Source organism: Oncorhynchus clarkii, chromosome 29 (assembly GCF_045791955.1).
Source record: "Oncorhynchus clarkii lewisi isolate Uvic-CL-2024 chromosome 29, UVic_Ocla_1.0, whole genome shotgun sequence".
NCBI lineage: Eukaryota > Metazoa > Chordata > Actinopteri > Salmoniformes > Salmonidae > Oncorhynchus > Oncorhynchus clarkii.
This window is the reverse complement of record NC_092175.1, coordinates 22450488-22469054: the sequence shown is the minus strand read 5'-3', so window position 1 is coordinate 22469054 and position 18567 is coordinate 22450488. Positions and strand designations below refer to the sequence as shown.

Here is an 18567-nt window from a genome sequence, read left to right as displayed (position 1 = left end):
ATGGAACAGTGGGATAATAGCTTAGAGATGAACTACCCACCAAGGGACTTCAACACTTGGGTAATCCCTAACAACCAAGATCTCAACATGTGGGGATAATTGGGTTCAGTTAGGTATTACTTCTCTTGTGTTAGAATGTATGGCTCGCTGTGTCATATAGACCCGATAATACCTGAGTCGTGATTGGCCCACTATGGTAGGAATAGGATTTTGTATGAATATTAATCTAATTTAAATATAATTTCCTTCAACAGATGTGGGTTGGTTGTACAGACATGTTCTGTACATGTTCTGAGACTGTTCTAATATGAACCACCCTATCCCTTGGAGGGGGAAGTGATATATGGAATGGACACTTGTGGAAAAGGCTGCCACGTACACTCAAGAAAAATAAGATATGGTAGATGTTCAAGTCACTTAGCATTGTCTGTTTGTTCTAACAGAGATGTTTGATCTAAGAGAGAGCCCAGCTTGTGAGGAATGGAAGGAATATGTCAATACAGTGTGGAGATGCATTTTACCACATCATTCTTCTGGGAATTATAATTACTGGATCACAATCTATCCCAAGCAGCATGCCAGCAATGCCTACAGAGACATCCGTGTAAGCAAGCCTCGTCGAAACATGAAGGCTTCTGTAACACCACCAGAGCCAAAAAGATAGCCTACAGTAGTGTAGGATCCTGTATCTCTACTGGAAAGCTGAACAAGGACACATATTGGTTTTCACAGCATTATGAAAATGGTATTTGTAGCTGTCTTTCTCGGACACATAGAGCTGTCAGAGAACAGTGTGGTTCAGAGCCCATTCAGCCGCAATGGATTATCTGAACACCCTCTTTTCATGTCACCCATTTCTAATGGGGAATTGAATCTGGGTGTGGGATTACTTTCAGAGCCACTGCCTGGTGGAGTGTGCACTTTATCGCTCTATAGAGTGCGATTAGATGCATCTAGGACAGCGACTAAAGGTTCCTTAGATGGTGAGTTTCCCCTGATCCCATGGAAAAAGGTTAAAGCTGTCTGTCAAATCTGTGGTAGCCTTTAAGACTGGTGTATATCATAGTAAAAGTAATGTCTTTCATGTCATCAAGAGCTATATATGCTTACTTGATTAGAAAATATAGAATATTAATATATTTAATTGAGCGTTATGTGGGTTAGTGTAGGATGTAATGTTCCCGTTCAAATGAATGTTAGACGGCAGCTAAATCTAGCTTTTCAAAGCCTGATTGTCTCTCAATCCTCGGGGCGTCGACTTTGACAGAGAAGATAGTGCCTTGATTGGCCACATTTGTCTCTGAGCGTTCTTCTCCCTCCCTCCCAATTACACATTTTCATATTCATCTCCTGCTCGCTGCATAATAAGAGGCAGATTGAGTGTGGTAGCTCAATGTGCAACAGATTATGCTTAATTATGGACCGTGCACTGTGGATGTTCTTTTTCTTCAGGCCTGCAAGATGTTCACATCTGAAATAGAAGCAGACATGACCAAAGCCACCAGTACAGTCATTAGTTGTTGCATTCCCTGGTGAGATATGTCCCCATTCACCACTCATAGAAATCAGTGGGAGCCAGACACTTTTGATTGCTCAAATGTCTTGTCTCAGCTCTGGGAAGACGAGTAAACAGAACAAAAATGCAGAGAGAGGGCTCGATAAATAATTGGGTGGGAATGAAATGAAATGTTCCCTCCAAACGAGGTTGCAGGGGAATTAGTGGAAGATGGATAGCTCTTCCTCAATATTCTTCCTGGCATCAAACACAATAAGTTGAAATGTCTTTCGAAAGTTTTCCTGGTGGAAAACATATGAATAATCTTTCATTTGCATTGTGGAGAAAGGAAAATAAAATACTGGCATTTAATTTTCGTTGTGGTTTCATATCTGTTAACAGAAAGCTGCATTTTGTAATGTTTTTTTAAATGTAGTGCCATTTCTCATGAACACAGGCCAGGGGAATGTGAAATGGGTAAATGCTTGAAAAGATCAATTGGCAGCAGGAAAAAATTATGTTTGGAAGGTCTTGGAATTTTTCTCCCTGCTAGCCATAAAACATTTTAGTTGAAGCATAAAAACAACAACAAGATATTAAGATTAGATGAGGCATTTACAGAGGTGCATCAATATATCTGCAACTTGTGTCATGATACATTAGTAAGCCATTAAAGTGTTATCTGAATTGATTTAGACTATTACGAGGACATCATCTTCACACACACACACACACACACACACACACACACACACACACACACACACACACACACACACACACACACACACACACACACACACACACACACACACACTCTAATGCCTGATGGAAATGATAATCACACCATCTCCCAATGCCTCAGATTGCAGTGGCACTGCTATTTATCTCTTCATAAGTTTCTTTGAGGGATCATTAAACTGGGCTTTGAGTTGAGGGATTAAGCAGTGAATCATGTAGCCAGTTCCATCTGTTGGCCTGCTTAATCTGGGCATATGGACCCAAATACATATGGCCAACACACATTTTTCTTTGCTAATTGTCCCGAGCCACGAAGAGAGGGATGTACTTAAAACAAATTGATACATAGCAGAGAGAGAGAGAGAGAGAGGGGGAGAGAGAGAGAGATGGAGAGAGAGAGATGAGATTTTGGTAAATCTGATCATCTCTCTCAGTTCTCTTGGCATGGTTATTATCGCATTTGGTGCAGGTCTGATTTATCATTCCATTTGGATGCTTGTGTGTCCAAAACAAACACACACACACAGTAAGTGCTCGCTCTCTGAAGAGGAGCCCGACTGAATCAGCATGCACCGGCACACACCACCGAGCATTGTGCTCTAGAAAATTGCTTATCTTTTTGACATTGAAGAATTGTGATATTTTTGTTTTCTTCTGAAGAAAAGCCAGTGGAAGGCAGTCACATATCATCTATTGGATATCTGATATGAGCAAAATGGCGGATGAATTATGGGAATACAAAGAAGAATATTATTTTATACTCATGTTGGGTATAAATTGGTGAATGCAGGACCTGTTACTGATAGATAGCAGTCTACCATTCCTCTATAATCTAGAACTGATGTAATAACATAACTGACTAATCAGAGGCAAATCTACTTTTAGTAACAGATGCATTGCAAATCTGTTATTTTGAGAGTCTGTTTAGAGTCACGATAAGAAAAACATTATTCTTTGTACTCACACCACCTGCTGTTTTTGTCTGCATATGAATACCATTTTATTAACCCTTTAAGACCATTTTATTACCTGTTATCTTACCAGAAACGTTGACAGAGACCACTCATTTACATGTCCCCTTTGATACATTACATTATAGTCAATTAGCAGATGCTCTTATCCAGAGCGACTTACAGGCGCAAATAGGGTTAAGTGCCTTGCTCAAGTGCACATCAACAGGTCAAATCATCACACTATCATGACTGCTAGCCAATCTCTCAATCGCCTGTAAAAGTACTATGCATGCATGTGACTTTGGACACAATCCAAATACTGAAGTGGAGAGAAAGAAAGAAAGTCTGATGGTAATAGCATGCTGAACACGGCCAATGAAAGGTGTTACCCCGAGCTATGCACAGGGAGATTGAACCCAGCTGATCGACTCTCTGAGAATTGGAAGTAAGTAATAGGTCATCAAAAGAAAGGAGGACCAAGGAGCTCTTTATGAAGAGTGCGTTGGTCCTCCTTTCTTTTTGATGACCAATTTAGCCCTTTTACCAAAGAGCACCTTCTATCTACAAAGACCTACCATTGTGTACCCTAGCAGCGCCTTCCATCCTTCAATTTGGGCCCAAGGACCTATTCAAAGCTCAATCATGATGATGGTAGAGGAGTCTAGGAGAGTAAAATACGTCTTGGTGGTGTAAAGCATGCTTTAGAGGTCATTATAGGACAGCATAATTACTGTTTGTATATACAGTATGCAATCAGCATGTACAATGGAATTCTGTTTGTTGACGACATGGTATTGACATGGTATTGACATGGTATACGACATGGTATTGACACATTATGTCTAGAACAATATTCCTGCGTGTACACAAGCAGCCCAATTCTGATCTTTTGACACAAATGTTTTTCTTATGACTAATTGGGCAAAATATAACAATCGAGCTGTCTGTGTAAACACAGCTATTGCCCGGATAAGAGAATGAGTCGTTTCATATCCTGCTTTACATTTACAGCACATACTTATACTGTGGGTTTCTTTGCACACATGCCAACAATTTCAGCAAATCAGTTAATGAATGATAGACTAGGTAACTGAGTCAGACTTGATTTGTTTTACTAATGCGTAGTGCTATTTACCCTGGGCCCTGTGTTAACCTGCATTTAGCCTTCATCTGTTTTATTTCTACCCCAGTGTCGAGAGACAATAGAGGATAAAGTCCAACGCTAAACCGCGGGGTCGTTTCACTGCGGTCGTTTCAACACTTTGACTTCCTCATTGACATTGATCCAAAGGACGGGGTTGCAGCAAATGAGAAAACTGAGTAGGGCTGCTGCTGAATCGTGAGCCAAACACAGTGGAGAGATAAGCACAAATTGGACCAGAATGTAGCTTTCTTCATTTTGCCCTTCCTATTTGTCTTTCTCTCTCTCTCTTTATCTCCATCTCTCCCTCACTCGTGCTTAGACAATTGCCCAATGACACACACACACACACACACACACACACACACACACACACACACACACACACACACACGCATACACACTTTCATATACAGAAGCTCGCATATACACACACAGTATACAATTACACACCCACGCACATAATGGACTCACACACACAGACACACACCCATGCAAGTACGCTACCTATCTCATGAGTGATTTCATGTGGAGACTTAATATGCCTCATTATCTGCCCTACTTTACCTTCAGATTTGTTGATGCAAAACCAGACACAATGCAATTTGTATACATGTGTTCCCATCCTCTTGAAGAGCGGTAATTAGAAAGCGCTTAGATGCTTTTCAAAAAGGCTGAGAGAGTGAGATTCACCTGTCATGGAGCCACAACACCCCCATCAAGGGCTGTGAGTGTGTGTGTGTGTGTGTGTGTGTGCTATCGTGCAGGTGTGGGTGCTTTCGTGCAGGTGTGTGTGGGTGTGCATGAGTATGATAGGGTAGATGGGGAAAAAAAACCTGCTTCAAAATTGAATTAACGGCCAGTGGTGTCTCTCCCAAACAAATGTGGTCTCTCATAAAATCCTCTTACGTTGCAGGAGGACCCTGTTGAATGAGATTTACAAATCTGTCTGACTTCCAAGGTGTCAGAATCCAAATTGTTCTGGTACCCAGCACGCAGTATGTGAGCCGGCCTCATGCAGGTAGACTTAATTGTACGTGGATACCTAGCCTTCCGTTTCCAGCTGCCAAGTGACATTTTTATTACAGCACCGTCCCCCTCCCCCCATTCAACGTGTAACAATTGTTTTGCGGGCCTGTGTTGCTAAACATGCAAAGTGTAAGCTGTCTCAGGGGAAATTAAAAGGACAACTGCTCCACCAGCGGGATTATTTCAGACAAAGAATAAAAAATCAAAGATTTATAGCTGGGGGGATATTTATATATCAGACACCCCTGACCTAGGCAGGGCCAGTCACGGCACATCATACTGCGTCAAACACATATGGAAAAGGCTGATTATGTAATAGCTACGCCATTGTTAAAATGAATAGCGGGGAGATAATACTGAGGAACGCCTGGACAACTGTGCAATGTAATAGATGTAGAAGGGTTTTCTTATTTGTTGGATCACATAGCTAACTCTTTAGTAGTTGCCCTAGCCATAACCCAGGGTAATGATATTAGTATACCATCAGTCCTATTACAGATACTAGACCATACCATTTACACAATAGGTCACAATTGATTCCAAATCAAATCAAGATCATAGACACATTTGCAAATGTAATGGCAGGTTTAGTGAAATGCTTGTGTTCCTAGCTCCAACAGTGCAGTAATACATAGCAATACACACGTAATCCCCAACAAATTTTACTAAAGAAATTAAGAAACATCAGAACGTTTAATGGTGTGTAAATACACTATGGACAGTATAATAGAAAATGTGTGTACAGTACAACAGTAGTTATATGGGATGTGCCAGGACTGGAATACAGTATCAATCAATCAATCAATCAAAATTATTTATAAAGTCCTTCTTACATCAGCTGATGTCACAAAGTGCTATACAGAAACCCAGCCTAAAACCCAAACAGCAAGCAATGCAGATGTAGAAGCACGGTGGCTAGGAAAAACTCCCTAGAAAGTCAGGAACCTAGGAAGAAAGCTAGAGAGGAACCAGGCTCTGAGGGGTGGTCAGTCCACTTCTGGCTGTGCCGGGTGGAGATTTTAACAGTACATGGCCAAGATGTTCAAATGTTCATAGATGACCAGCAGGTCAAGTAATAATAATCACAGTGGTTGTAGAGGGTGCAACAGGTCAGCACCTGTTCATAGCCGATCATTCAGAGTTAGAGACAGCAGGTGCGGTAGAGAGAGAGAGAGAGTCGAAAACAGCAGGTCAAGGACAAGGTAGAACATCCGGTGAACAGGTCAGGGTTCCATAGTCACAGGCAGAACAGTTGAAACTGGAGCTTCAGCACGACCAGGTGGACTAGAGAGAGTGAGAGGATATACCTAAATTAAGACAGGAGAAATACTCTAGATATAACAGACTGACCCTAGCCCCTGACACAATCTATTGCAGCATAATTGCTGGAACCTGAGACAGGAGGGATCGGGAGACACTGTGGCCCCATCCGACTATACCCCCGGACAGGGCCAACCAGGCAGGATATAACCCCACCCACTTTGCCAAAGCGCAGCCCCCACACCACTAGAAGGATATCTTCAACCACCAACTTATTACCCTGAGACAAGGCCGAGTATAGCCCACAAAGATCTCCCCCATGCCACAAACCCGAGGGGGGCGCCAACCACATATGCAGTGGGTAAAAAAGTATGTAAACATTATTAAAGTGAACAGTGTTCCATGACTCCATGACTATGTATATAGGCCAGCAGTCTCTAAGGCACAGGGTAGAGTAAAGGGTAATAGCTAGCTAGTAACAGTGACTAAGGTTCTGGGCAGGGTACTGGGTGGAGGCCGACTAGTGGGGACTGTTTAACAGTCTGATGTCCTGGAGATAGAAGCTGTTCATCAGTCTCTCTGTCCCAGCTTTGCTGCACCTGTACTGTCTCCACAGATGGTAGCGGGGTGAACAGGTCGTAGCTTGGGTGGCTGAGGTCCTTGGTTTGTTTTGTATGGGATATCTATAATAGACATTTGAGTGCAATTCATATGTCTTTGAGAATCTAGGTCTATGATTGGGATTCGATTACAGATCCAGGCTTTTTGCCTGATTGCAAGACCCAGATCTAGGTTGGGTTTGATGATGATCATGTATTACTTAGCAAACACAATCAGGACCTACAGAGAATAGGCGATAGCCCACAGCCATGCGTGGCATTTGCCTTGATTAGATAACATGGTGTCTCGATGGCGGGAGATCATGTTCACTGGCAGTTTTCTGCTTGAGGCAGAGCTAAATCAGCTAATTCAATGTCATTACCGAGTACCAAGTGCTTCTATGTTTTTTCTCTTACTTAGTGATGGCAATACAGCAGTTTTCTTTCAATAAGGATGTGATCACAATTTACTTACGCTCTTGTGATAACATTGCCACTAGCTATTGTGAACATTAACTAAATAATCCAATGCTGTTTTGGACGTTAGACGAGTATGGCATTTGTGACATCACGTCAACTGCGAAGATCCTTGCTATAGCAGGTGCCAATTGTAAAATGACCTTACATTTTGATGTTGCTGTTGCATAAATGGTTGTCATAATGACATCAATGAATATATTAAGACATAAGCATTCTATTCTGTTTTTCTTGTAGGGAGTTTGCGCGTTGGAAGGTGAGGAACACAGCCATTGAGAGGAGGGACCTGATCCGGAACCCTGTGCCGCTCATGCCAGACTTCCAGCGCAGTGTCCGGTTGCTAGGGCGACGACCCTCCACTCAACAGTTCATCGACACCATCATCAAGAAGTATGGAACCCACATCCTGATATCCGCCACCTTGGGAGGTGAGAAAGCATATATCTACTTCTACTTTACTAAGACAACAGTGGTGGGCCACAAAAATGCCCTCACGGGCTACTCCTTATTGTGGTTGGTTCGACAATTTTTTCCCCCCATTACCTTATTTGGGCAAAGTCCTGTTATATACGTACAAGGTAATGTCCATTGTCCATGCCACCTTCTTCATGGGGAAATAGATGGGATATCAATTGGTAAATTGGTAGTTTTGACAGTCAAATGAGCTTATGCATAGCTGGTAATGATAGAATGGTAACCCCCTCTAAAATCTGCACTGGTTCTTCTCATGGTTCTGTCCTGTTAAGATAACATTTGAGGTGGTTTTATCTGATTCAACATTTTGTATCAACCTGTCGCTGACCATTTTGGAGCTCATGCATTTTACAGGCAAGGCCCTGCTTTAGAAACATATATTTTCTGTTTAAATCTAGGATTTCACTTGAATGTCAAACAGTCAGCTTCAATAATTCAGTTAAAGTGAAAGTGGGGGATTTCATAGGTAGACATTTAGAGTTGCAATATCATATATACAAGCCTGCAAGGTGATTTTCCCTAACACACTCATTATGGAATTCAGAAATCTAATATTGTGGTGAAATATGATGCTTAGGTAAAATATAAATAAGTTCAAAATAAAACTAACTCCAAGGAGGATGATTCACTACTACCACAAATGCAGACGTTATTAAAGGTAATGATATAAGGAATCTTGACACAAAGAACTGATTGCAATGTTGCAGGTTATCTTTATTTCTCTTCTCTCTCTTTTCCCTGTTTTCATTCTCTCTCTTCCTCTTTCTTCTCTCTGTCTCTCTGTCTGTCTGTCTCTCTGTCTCTCTGTCTCTCTCTCTCTCTCTCTCTCTCTCTCTCTCTCTCTCTCTCTCTCTCTCTCTCTCCCCCTCTCCCTCCCTCTCTCGCTATCTCTCTCTCTCTCTCTCTCTCTTCTCTCTCTTACTCTTTCTTGTTTGTGTCTCTTTCTTCAATTCTCGGTCTTTCTTCCCCATCTCTCTTCCAACTAACTAAGTTTCACCATATCATGTATAACCTTGAAGGCATTTCAGAGAGTTATGGCCTAGAAGTCACTCATCTTAATCTCTGGGTTGCACATTAAAGAAACACCATTATGTGAGCCGATAAACCCATAAACCAGGAGTGTACTGAAAGCTGGCCTGCAGGCCCACAGCTATTACATCTAAGGTGATAAAGGAGTACAGAAAATATGATGTTCTCTTCGTCAGACTCACTTTATGAGCTAAAAGGAGTCTCTGTTTAATTGGAAAAAATAGGTCTGTCTGATGGCCGGCCCCATTGAGAATGTGTGATGGCGTGTGTGTGAGTGTGTGTGTGTGTGTGTGTGTGTGTGTGTGTGTGTGTGTGTGTGTGTGTGTGTGTGTGTGTGTGTGTGTGTGTGTGTGTGTGCATGCATGTACGTGTGTGTAGTATGTGTGTTTGCAGGTCTGCAGACACTATTGAACACTGCACATGTTGCCATTGTGCAGTATAATAGTATAATGTAATATATCCTGTAACCCACACAGGTACCATTAACTCCACAATAGAGTACCTATGTCTAACATTTCCATTGCTTTTAAGCACCAGTAGCACTCCTAGCACCAGACAGCAGACGGTGTTAATGATATACAGGCAAATCAATACCTTCCCCTCATATATTGCTTTTATATATCCATCATCTTGTATTATTTCATTACAGTAGCCAATAAAATCGGGGACCCTGTATGGCAATAATGTATATCCATAAAAATGTGAATGACATCATTGACCATAGGCTGAGACAGAGCTTAGGACGCTGAAGGCTCAGCTATAGGTATGAATCAATTTAGTCATTATCGAGGCACAGCGCCAAAGAGCTGCCCAGTAAAATGTAAGACAATGTATTTTTTATGAAAAGATCACCCACAAAGATAAAATATAGCTAGGGCCTGACTTTACTGGGGCAAAAGCAGTAAAGTCACATATTTATGTACAGTAGACCTACTTCCACATAAGCCAGAGAGGGGCAAAGCTATAGCGATAGAGGGTTAATGTTGTATCATTATCCTTGTGCAGTAGGTCAAGGGTGTGTGCGTAACCTTCCTTCCCCCGGGGAAGAGCAGGGAGAGTAGAGAGAGAGTGGGGCTATCCTCCTTCCATGCCATGGTACTGCTGTTTCAACCAGACATGAGACATTGGGGCTGACTGTCGCCACTCCGGTCACAGCCACCACAAGCTAAGTGACCAATCCCAATGCATCGCCAAGGGCCAAATAACCAATCACGATGCGGGGGGTCGTGAACATATGTGACATGTTCTTGAATGAGTTCCAGACAACTTGGCTTGTATGCTCTTTGAACGGCAAGGAGAGGGCGGCGGAGGGAAAATGAGCTGTTCAACCTTTACGAAGTGTCAACAAACAGGCGTTGGCATGCGTACACTTACAGTAGATCACAGAGTCATTGTTTGCTGCTGTGTAAAGGTTCAGGCCTTTCTGCTGGAGCGTTCGCTTCTTCCCCTGCGGTATCAGGATGTTTACTTCTAAAGGTCACTCCCTCGGTGTGAAAGCAATCCACTCACTTACGCCCGTAACATATTCAACCTTTATAAACACATAATATGGAGTTATTAGGGGGATAATAAACCGTTTCTGGTGACATTTTGATGTATAAATGGCAGTTATAGTCACTCCAGACATTATAATTACAGTGACGTTATAGAGATGGCTTGGAAACTTCAGTAATATTTGTTGCTTAACGATATGATGTACTTTATTGTCCATTTACATGGAAAATCATTCTGTGACTTCAGAATACAAATACACAAACACAACACGATATATCACATGCAGTACGGGAAACTGAAAAGTTTACATGTTCACTTATTCAAAGTCTCTGCGGCCTACTGTCCAACGTGTATTGGGCTTGCATCTGTCCTTTGTCCCACTGTTCAGCAGCCCCATGGCTACTAGCCACCGATGGACAACAAAGTGTGCATACTGTACATGAATGAATACTGCTACCAGGCAAAATAGTAAGTCAACAATGGTATTTTATTGTACTGTATCATAAAATAAGTTCCACTTCCTGTCTTCCCTGTAGGTGAGGAGGCATTGACCATGTACATGGCCAAGAACAAGCTGGACAGAAAGTTGGTCAATGCCACTCAGAACGTGGAGGCCCTGCACCAGCTGGCCTCCTCCTACTTCATTGACCGAGATGGCACCATGAGGAAACTCCATGAGATCCAGATCTCTACCAATGCCATCAAGGTATGCATCTTTACACACACAAAAATACAGTATATAAATATGTTCAAATGTGTCACAGTAGTTGGACATCAAACAAATGAGTTTGAGAAGTAGTGTAATGTCTGAGCACTGTTTGGTGATCCCACAAGTGATCTTTAACTAAGCTTTTGTGATATAAACCGCATTTCGACAAACATGATGTTGTTCTGGTACACAAACACATGACTATCACACACACCTCCAGCCCCATCCTAGCCACCCTGGAGAGTGTCTTGCCGTCTTTTTGAAGTCCTAAGTGACAGGTGGATGAAGAGGTTCTGGCAGACAGGGTGCTGGGAAGCAGGAAGTCAAGCATGACACAATTAAACAGAATTGACAATGGCTGCTGAGTCAGGGCTGGGCAAAGAGTTGAGGAGGGAAGAAGCACACAGCGCATTCTCAACAGTATAGCCACTGTAACCAGCCACACTGTGTGGAGCCAGAGAAGACCTGTCCTGACTATCTTCTTGACTGACAAACCTGCACTATCTCTGAGTCATCCCGGTGTTGAATAGTTGGACTGTGTATGTGGGAGATCTCTGAGTATTTTGAAGTGTGTGTGTGTGTGTGCGCGTGCGTGCGTGCGTGCGTGCGTGTGTGTGTGTGTGTGTGCGTGCGTTTATCCTCAATCATGCGGCATCAAAGAATGTGCCTACTCAATGTCAAGAATAGTTTTACACTGAGTACATGACTAATAATTCAATCTGTTTTACACTACAATTACATTAATCATATACAGTATCTCATCATATGTCTCAACTGAGGAGAGAGTTTATTTAGTGAGCCAGAAGGGTTATCAAATCAACAAAAACACTTCACATTCAATTCATCCAATAAAATATGTTGATCCTATCTTCATTTTAAGTGGAATGAACAATTGATCCTTCAGGCATTAGATAAGGAAGAAACACTCCATATATATTTCAAATAAGCAAAACAAAGACACTTGAAGGGAACAAAATACCATATAACAAGAAAGACAAAATTAGACAGAATTTAGGAGGAGGAAAACAGTATAACAGAAAATCCATTTTCATTGATTCCCAATATGAAATAGGATTGATTTTTTTTCTGTTTTGACTGGAAAAGAGGGAAAAAATGAAAGCTGATACACATACTATTTAAAGGTTTATGCTTTGTCAGAAGTACTATCATCCAAAATCTGTTGTGGCTGGGCCAATCTCTCCCACTATATATAGAAGGTGATGGCAGAAGTAAAGTCAGCCGCTGGTCCTACAGTCACGTAGCAGACAGACAACGATCTGTACGTGGAGAGGAAGCTGAGTCTGACGCACAGCCTGGATCTATAGACACAGAACAAGGCCCTGCACTTCCAATATTGATTTAATATGGCTGGGAGTCAAACTTCACAGTGAGACGCTGCGGTCTATGGAGAAAACACAGGCACAAAGACATCAATAGAGATGAAAACTAAGACTGTTTCCTGTCTGGCGAGTAAGCACATTTACTGTGTAGAGTTTGAGTTAAGTACTGGGTTTACTTAGTGAAATGTGCGTTTTAAGCTCTGGAGATGGCTAGTTTTGGTATTTCATTTCCCTTTCACAATTTTCCATATCCTCATGTTATCATGTTATCACACTCTCAAACACACATGCATGCACACACACACATCCACGCATGCATGCACCAGACATACACATTGTTAGTCATATGTCTAGAGTAAGCCCTAATCTTTTTTAGTCTGTACACTCTCTCCCCCCTGATACCTCTTGCTGGAGGACACTTCAATAGTTGAGGCTGTAGCAGAAAAATGAACAGTAGTGTACAGGCATTAGTGTGTGTGCATTAGTGGGGATGGCCTGAGAGCATCCACTGATCTGCCAAGCTGGGCTATATTTATCAACTCCTCATCCCTGGCCCGTCCCCCCATCTCCCCAAGCCTTAGCACTGCTTAAGAGGTTCCAGAAACTTGCAAACGTTAATCAAAACTAAGACATCTCCCCAATGCCCCGGTGACACCCAGGGCAAGCCAGGGACTTGTTATTTTTCTAAGACCCCACACAGGAATTTATCTGCCCAAACCAATGAATGTTTGTGGCCTGGAAGCCTCAACCATCACCTCCATTCTTTTTGGCTGCAAAACATTCACAGCCCCATGGGTGGCTGAAATAGCAGAACTCCAAACAAACAAGGTTTTTGGGCCAAAGTGTCTCTGTAACTGGCAGATTGTTTGTTGGGGCTGTGAAGTCTTGCAGTGCCATGTGTGTGCGTTGAAATGTGCATGTGTACATTATATGCTGAGACTGCAGAATTAGATGTTCATCCACGTTCTCCAAACATGACGTTTTTAAGTTAAGTGTTAAGTTTAGGCACTCATTCTGAATGGTTAAGGTAAGGGTTAAGGGATAGGGTTAAAACAAAACATTTAAAACCAGTATCCACAACTGGGATCTCACACGCAACCTTCTGATCCAGAGTCATGGGATTATGCCCATTCTCCAACCCCGTCCACAATGCCTTAGCAAAACCCAAGTTTACTTGATGGCCCTAGTGGCTGGTTTTGAAGGCCTTTCCTGACATCCTCAGTGCATGGATAGACTTCCAATGTCGACGTCAATCTTTAACGATCTAACTGGCACATAAGCTTTTATGGAATTCAACTAAAGGGAACACACACACACATGGCAGGGCTGACCTGTGGTTACTGAGATCCTATAGGAGGATTCCCACAGTACTTAATTTGTCTCCTAGAATATAGAACTGTTCTTCACTTTCTACACATTGAAGAGATGACAACTAAAGTTGCCAAGAGCATACATTTTTTTCTACTGCTCTTGAAATTATATACACTGAGTGTACAAAACATTAGGAATACCTTCCTAATATTGAGTTGCACCCCCTTTTGCCCTCAGAACAGCACAATTTGCCGGAGCATGGACTATATAAGGTGTTGAAAGCGTTCCACAGGGATGCTGTCCCATGTTGAATACAATGCTTCCCACAGTTGTGTCAAGTTGGCTGGATGTCCTTTGGGTGGTGGTCCATTCTTTATACCCAGCAGCGTTGAGGTTCTTGACACAAACCGGTGCGCTTGGCATCTACTACCATACTCCGTTCAGATGCACTTAAATATTTTGTCTTGCCCATTCAACCTCTGAATGGCACACATACACAATCCATGTCTCAATTGTCTCTCTTTAACCTGTCTCCTCCCCTTCATCTACACTGATTGAAGTGGATGTAACAAGTGACATCATTAATGGATCAAAGCTTTCACCTGGATTCACCTGGTAAGTCTGTCATAGAAAGAGCATGTTTTGTACACTCAGTGTATACACAGCAATATCCATCCATCCATATTTCTATTGATCAACCCGTGACACATCTGCTCCCACACTTCCCTCCCCTGGGCACTTGAGGGTGCCAGGTTGCTCTGCATCACATACTCCTGCCATCCTTCACGAACACCTGCCTTCCCTCACCACGCGCATCAGCGTTATTGGACTCACCTGGACTCACTTATCACCTGTTTATTTCCTCCCCTATATTTGTCAGTTCCCCAGCTCTGTTCCCCACGGCTGCATTGTATTGTTTTTGTCTTTAGTATTAGTTTGTTGACGCTGTTCCTGTCTCATTCCATGTCCATCTTTATTAAATGTTTACTCCCCGTACCTGCTTCGTTTCTCCAGCGTCAACTCATGTGACAGAATGCATCAGCCAACATACGAAGCATCGGGGAGTACTGGCGTTACGGTTGGTATGGAGACATCGGCTCTGGGTCGCCACCGATGGAACCGGGGTTGCCTAGCCAGCTCGTCGGGCTTCCATGCCCTAAGTGGCTCGAGAGGTTTCTTTGCCCCAGTTGGCTCGGATGGCACCCATCCCACGTCGGGCCTCAGCCGGATCGTCAGTTCTTGTTTGCCCAGCCGGTCCAGGAGTTTTTTTGTTTGTCTTTTGTTTTGTTGGTGACGTCGGGGTGGATTTTGCCGCCGATGGAACCGGGGGTGCCTAAGCCAGCCCATCGGGCTTCCACGCCCTGGCTTGCTCGAGAGGTTTCCTTACCTCGGTTGGTTCGGTGGCTTCCCATCCCACGTCACTCTCCTCCGGATCATCGGTCTCCCCCTCTGCAGCCGGATCGACAGGCTCCCATGTCTCAGCCGGCTTGCCCAGCGCCCATGTCTCGGCCAGTTCGCCCAGGTGGGACACCGTATGGCGCCCCAAGAGGGGGGGGGGGTACTGTCACGACTGCTCCCTGCCCCCGCCCAGGGCGCCAGGTTGCCCTGCATCACACACTCCTGCCATCCATCACGCACACCTGCCTTCCCTCGTCACGCGCATCAGCACTTATCACCTGTTTATTTCCTCCCCTATATTTGTCAGTTCCCCAGCTCTGTTCCCCACGGCTGCATTGTATTTGTTGACGCTGTTCCTGTCTCGTTCCATGTTCATCTTTATTAAATGTTTTACTCCCTGTACCTGCTTCGTCTCTCCAGCGTCATCCCATGTGACAACCCGTCCATTACCCCGTCATTCATTCACAGCCAACTATCTTTCATTGTGCTTCCTAGTCTGGGTACCTATTTGTTTGTCTTTCCATCCACCCATGCCTCATCAGGGCAAATAAACAAGTAATTGGGACACAACATACTGTCTAAAACTGTAGCACAGCCTAAATCAGGCATGTACAGTAGCCCACTAAGCAAAATAAAGAACAGCACAACAGAATGAAGAACATGCGTCAAACTGTGCCAAACAATCCCCCTCCCGTTAGAAATAAAAAGTAAGACGTGTGCTTCTGTGTAGCAGGATCCAATAGCTGGCTGCAAGATAGCACTCTTGGAGGGGGGGATCATTTAAGAAGGAAATAAGATGCCCTGTAGGGTGTTTTATTGAAAGATGGAGAAAAAAATTACATGTTATGAGCAGACTGTTTATCTGTGACAAAGACCCTGGATGATTATGCAGGGGTGGTCGGAATATGGTTTCTGCTGTGTGACGCTGGCCAGTGTTCCCACAAGGTCACCTCCCTGAAGAGTCACTCTGCCGGCCTGATTTACACTAGGATTCAATATGCAGATTTACTGATGATGCAGCAGTTGTTTTTCCAGGCGTCCATGCCGGATCTATGGGACAGGCCAGAATCCTGTTTCTCCTTTCTGATTGCCACCTATGTGGTCCACAGTCCTCTTGAGTAGTGTGGTGCCAAATGTGTCTGAAATATTGGAATTGTTTTTTGGGGTGACACAGATTTTTTGGGGGTGTGAATTTAACTCAGCTATGATTACTTGTTTGGGGAGGGTTGTGGCCTAATGAATGCATTTGTATTTTATATGTTGGTACCCAGTTTTAGCACTACCAATTTTACCAACTGACATATCATGAGTTTTGCGGGTAGGCCATGTGATACAGTGTAATTATTAAATTCCATGGAATCACATTACATTCCAAAAGCAAACTTATTCTGAGATGTGTCCAGCCATGAAGAGTTACTGGGGAGCTTCTCCCTTCATTTCCCTGTTTCCAGAAATAGAAAGTCATTAGGTGAGTGGCAGGTGATAGGCACATTAAGAAAGCTCTGCTTTGACAGCATTCCCTTGATGAAGACACTCCATCATCAAGTCCCAATCTATTCCTTCGTTCCCTCTCTCCCTCCTTCTCTCAGGCTAACATGATTTTTAATCCTACCTGCTGTCACTAGAGTTGTGTGACAGCAAATATTTATGAAATGGCTAGAGGACAGGGCTAGGCGATGTCTTGAAGCCTTTGATAAGCAGTAATGCTAATAACTGTGCCTTGATTCACTAACTGTAGCTATACCACAAACGTTGTCAGTAGTAATACTCCTCACCTCTACACTGCCGTAATAAAGTGTAGATGTGCAGCACAAAATGACTGCCATGTGGGCTCATTGTTGGTGAATGAGGTAAGTTAATTTGTCTTGAAATTACAAGCACCTTGTGATCTGGTGGGATACATGGATGTAAGTTAGTAGTTAATTACATATTTCTCTGAAACAAAGAGCGAGGGGCGAAGAAGGATTGATTGGTTGATTGTGCTTCATCTGAGCTGCAAGGGCAAGCAATTTCCTGAACTTCAGCAAGCTTGCAATAACGCCTCCTGAAGCCAGTCTTATTGCAGCCATAGTTTTTCTGTCAGTCGGTGCTGGAGGGAAAAATCTACAATTATACATTTTGAATAATGACTGCAACAGTGCATGAAGTTCACTTGAGTCCTTATGAATCACAGACACCATAAAAATGGCATATAATGTGAATAATTGAATAGGTGTTAATTAAAAATACATGGTGATATTGTTAAACAAAATGGGTATTAGACATAACGTTGCCACTCATCCCCGTTACATAACATATTGAAATGCCATTGCTCCTGAGGCTTCCAGCGTGACATGCTCTTAGCAATCCATTGTGCACATAATTGACAGGAAATATGCTATAACCGTTAGTGGGATCCATCTAAATGAGAAGAGATGGATAGGATGCAATGTACTATAGTATGTTTTCACTCTAACACAAACTAATTCTCCTGCTCTGGACAAAGATTGAGTATGCAATTAAAACAAAGCCTAAAATTGACAAACAGAGGATAACATTGTTCCTCTCATTATAATCCAAATATGCTTATGATTCTACACTCTTAGAAAAAAGGGTTCCAAAAGGGTTCTTCGGCTGTCCACATAAGAGAACCCTTTTTGGTTCCAAGTGGAACTCTTTTGGGTTTCATGTAGAACCCTCTGTAGAAAGGTTCTACTTTTACATGGAACACAAAAGAGTTCTACCTAGAAACAAAAATGGTTCTTCAAAGGGTTCTCCTATAGGGAAAGCCGAAGAACCCTTTAAGGTTCTAGATAGCACCCTTATTGTCAAAGAGTGTAGGTATATTGAATTTTGGAGATCGAAGAGAGCGTGTTCTAGAGCCATGGTTTAAAGATAGGACTATGAAACAGTATGGCCCCACTGGGATTCTGAGTTGTGTTCCGCTTAATAATCCAAATCCTCTAAATCCCCCTTGGCCTGTTTCAGCTCTTTGATTGCTCCTTGTATTTTTATTACGTCGTATGCCATTTTTATAATCTGGCAAACCAATAAATGGAGTGTGAGAGTGAGTGAGTGAGTGAGTGAGTGAGTGAGTGAGTGAGTGAGAATCAGTGGTGGTTTACCAAGGACAGTAAT

The 18567-nt window shown here is 42.9% G+C and overlaps 1 protein-coding gene across 1 annotated transcript in view; it reads left to right on the top strand.

The window, feature by feature from the left end:
- Positions 1-18567, top strand: part of LOC139388673 (BMP/retinoic acid-inducible neural-specific protein 1) — a 123598-nt gene that overhangs the window by 61270 nt on the left and 43761 nt on the right. Inside the window, exons 3-4 of the mRNA XM_071135493.1 lie at positions 7933-8123; positions 11229-11398. Coding sequence (XP_070991594.1) covers positions 7933-8123; positions 11229-11398 — 361 coding nt within the window. The remainder of the gene's footprint in view (positions 1-7932; positions 8124-11228; positions 11399-18567) is intronic.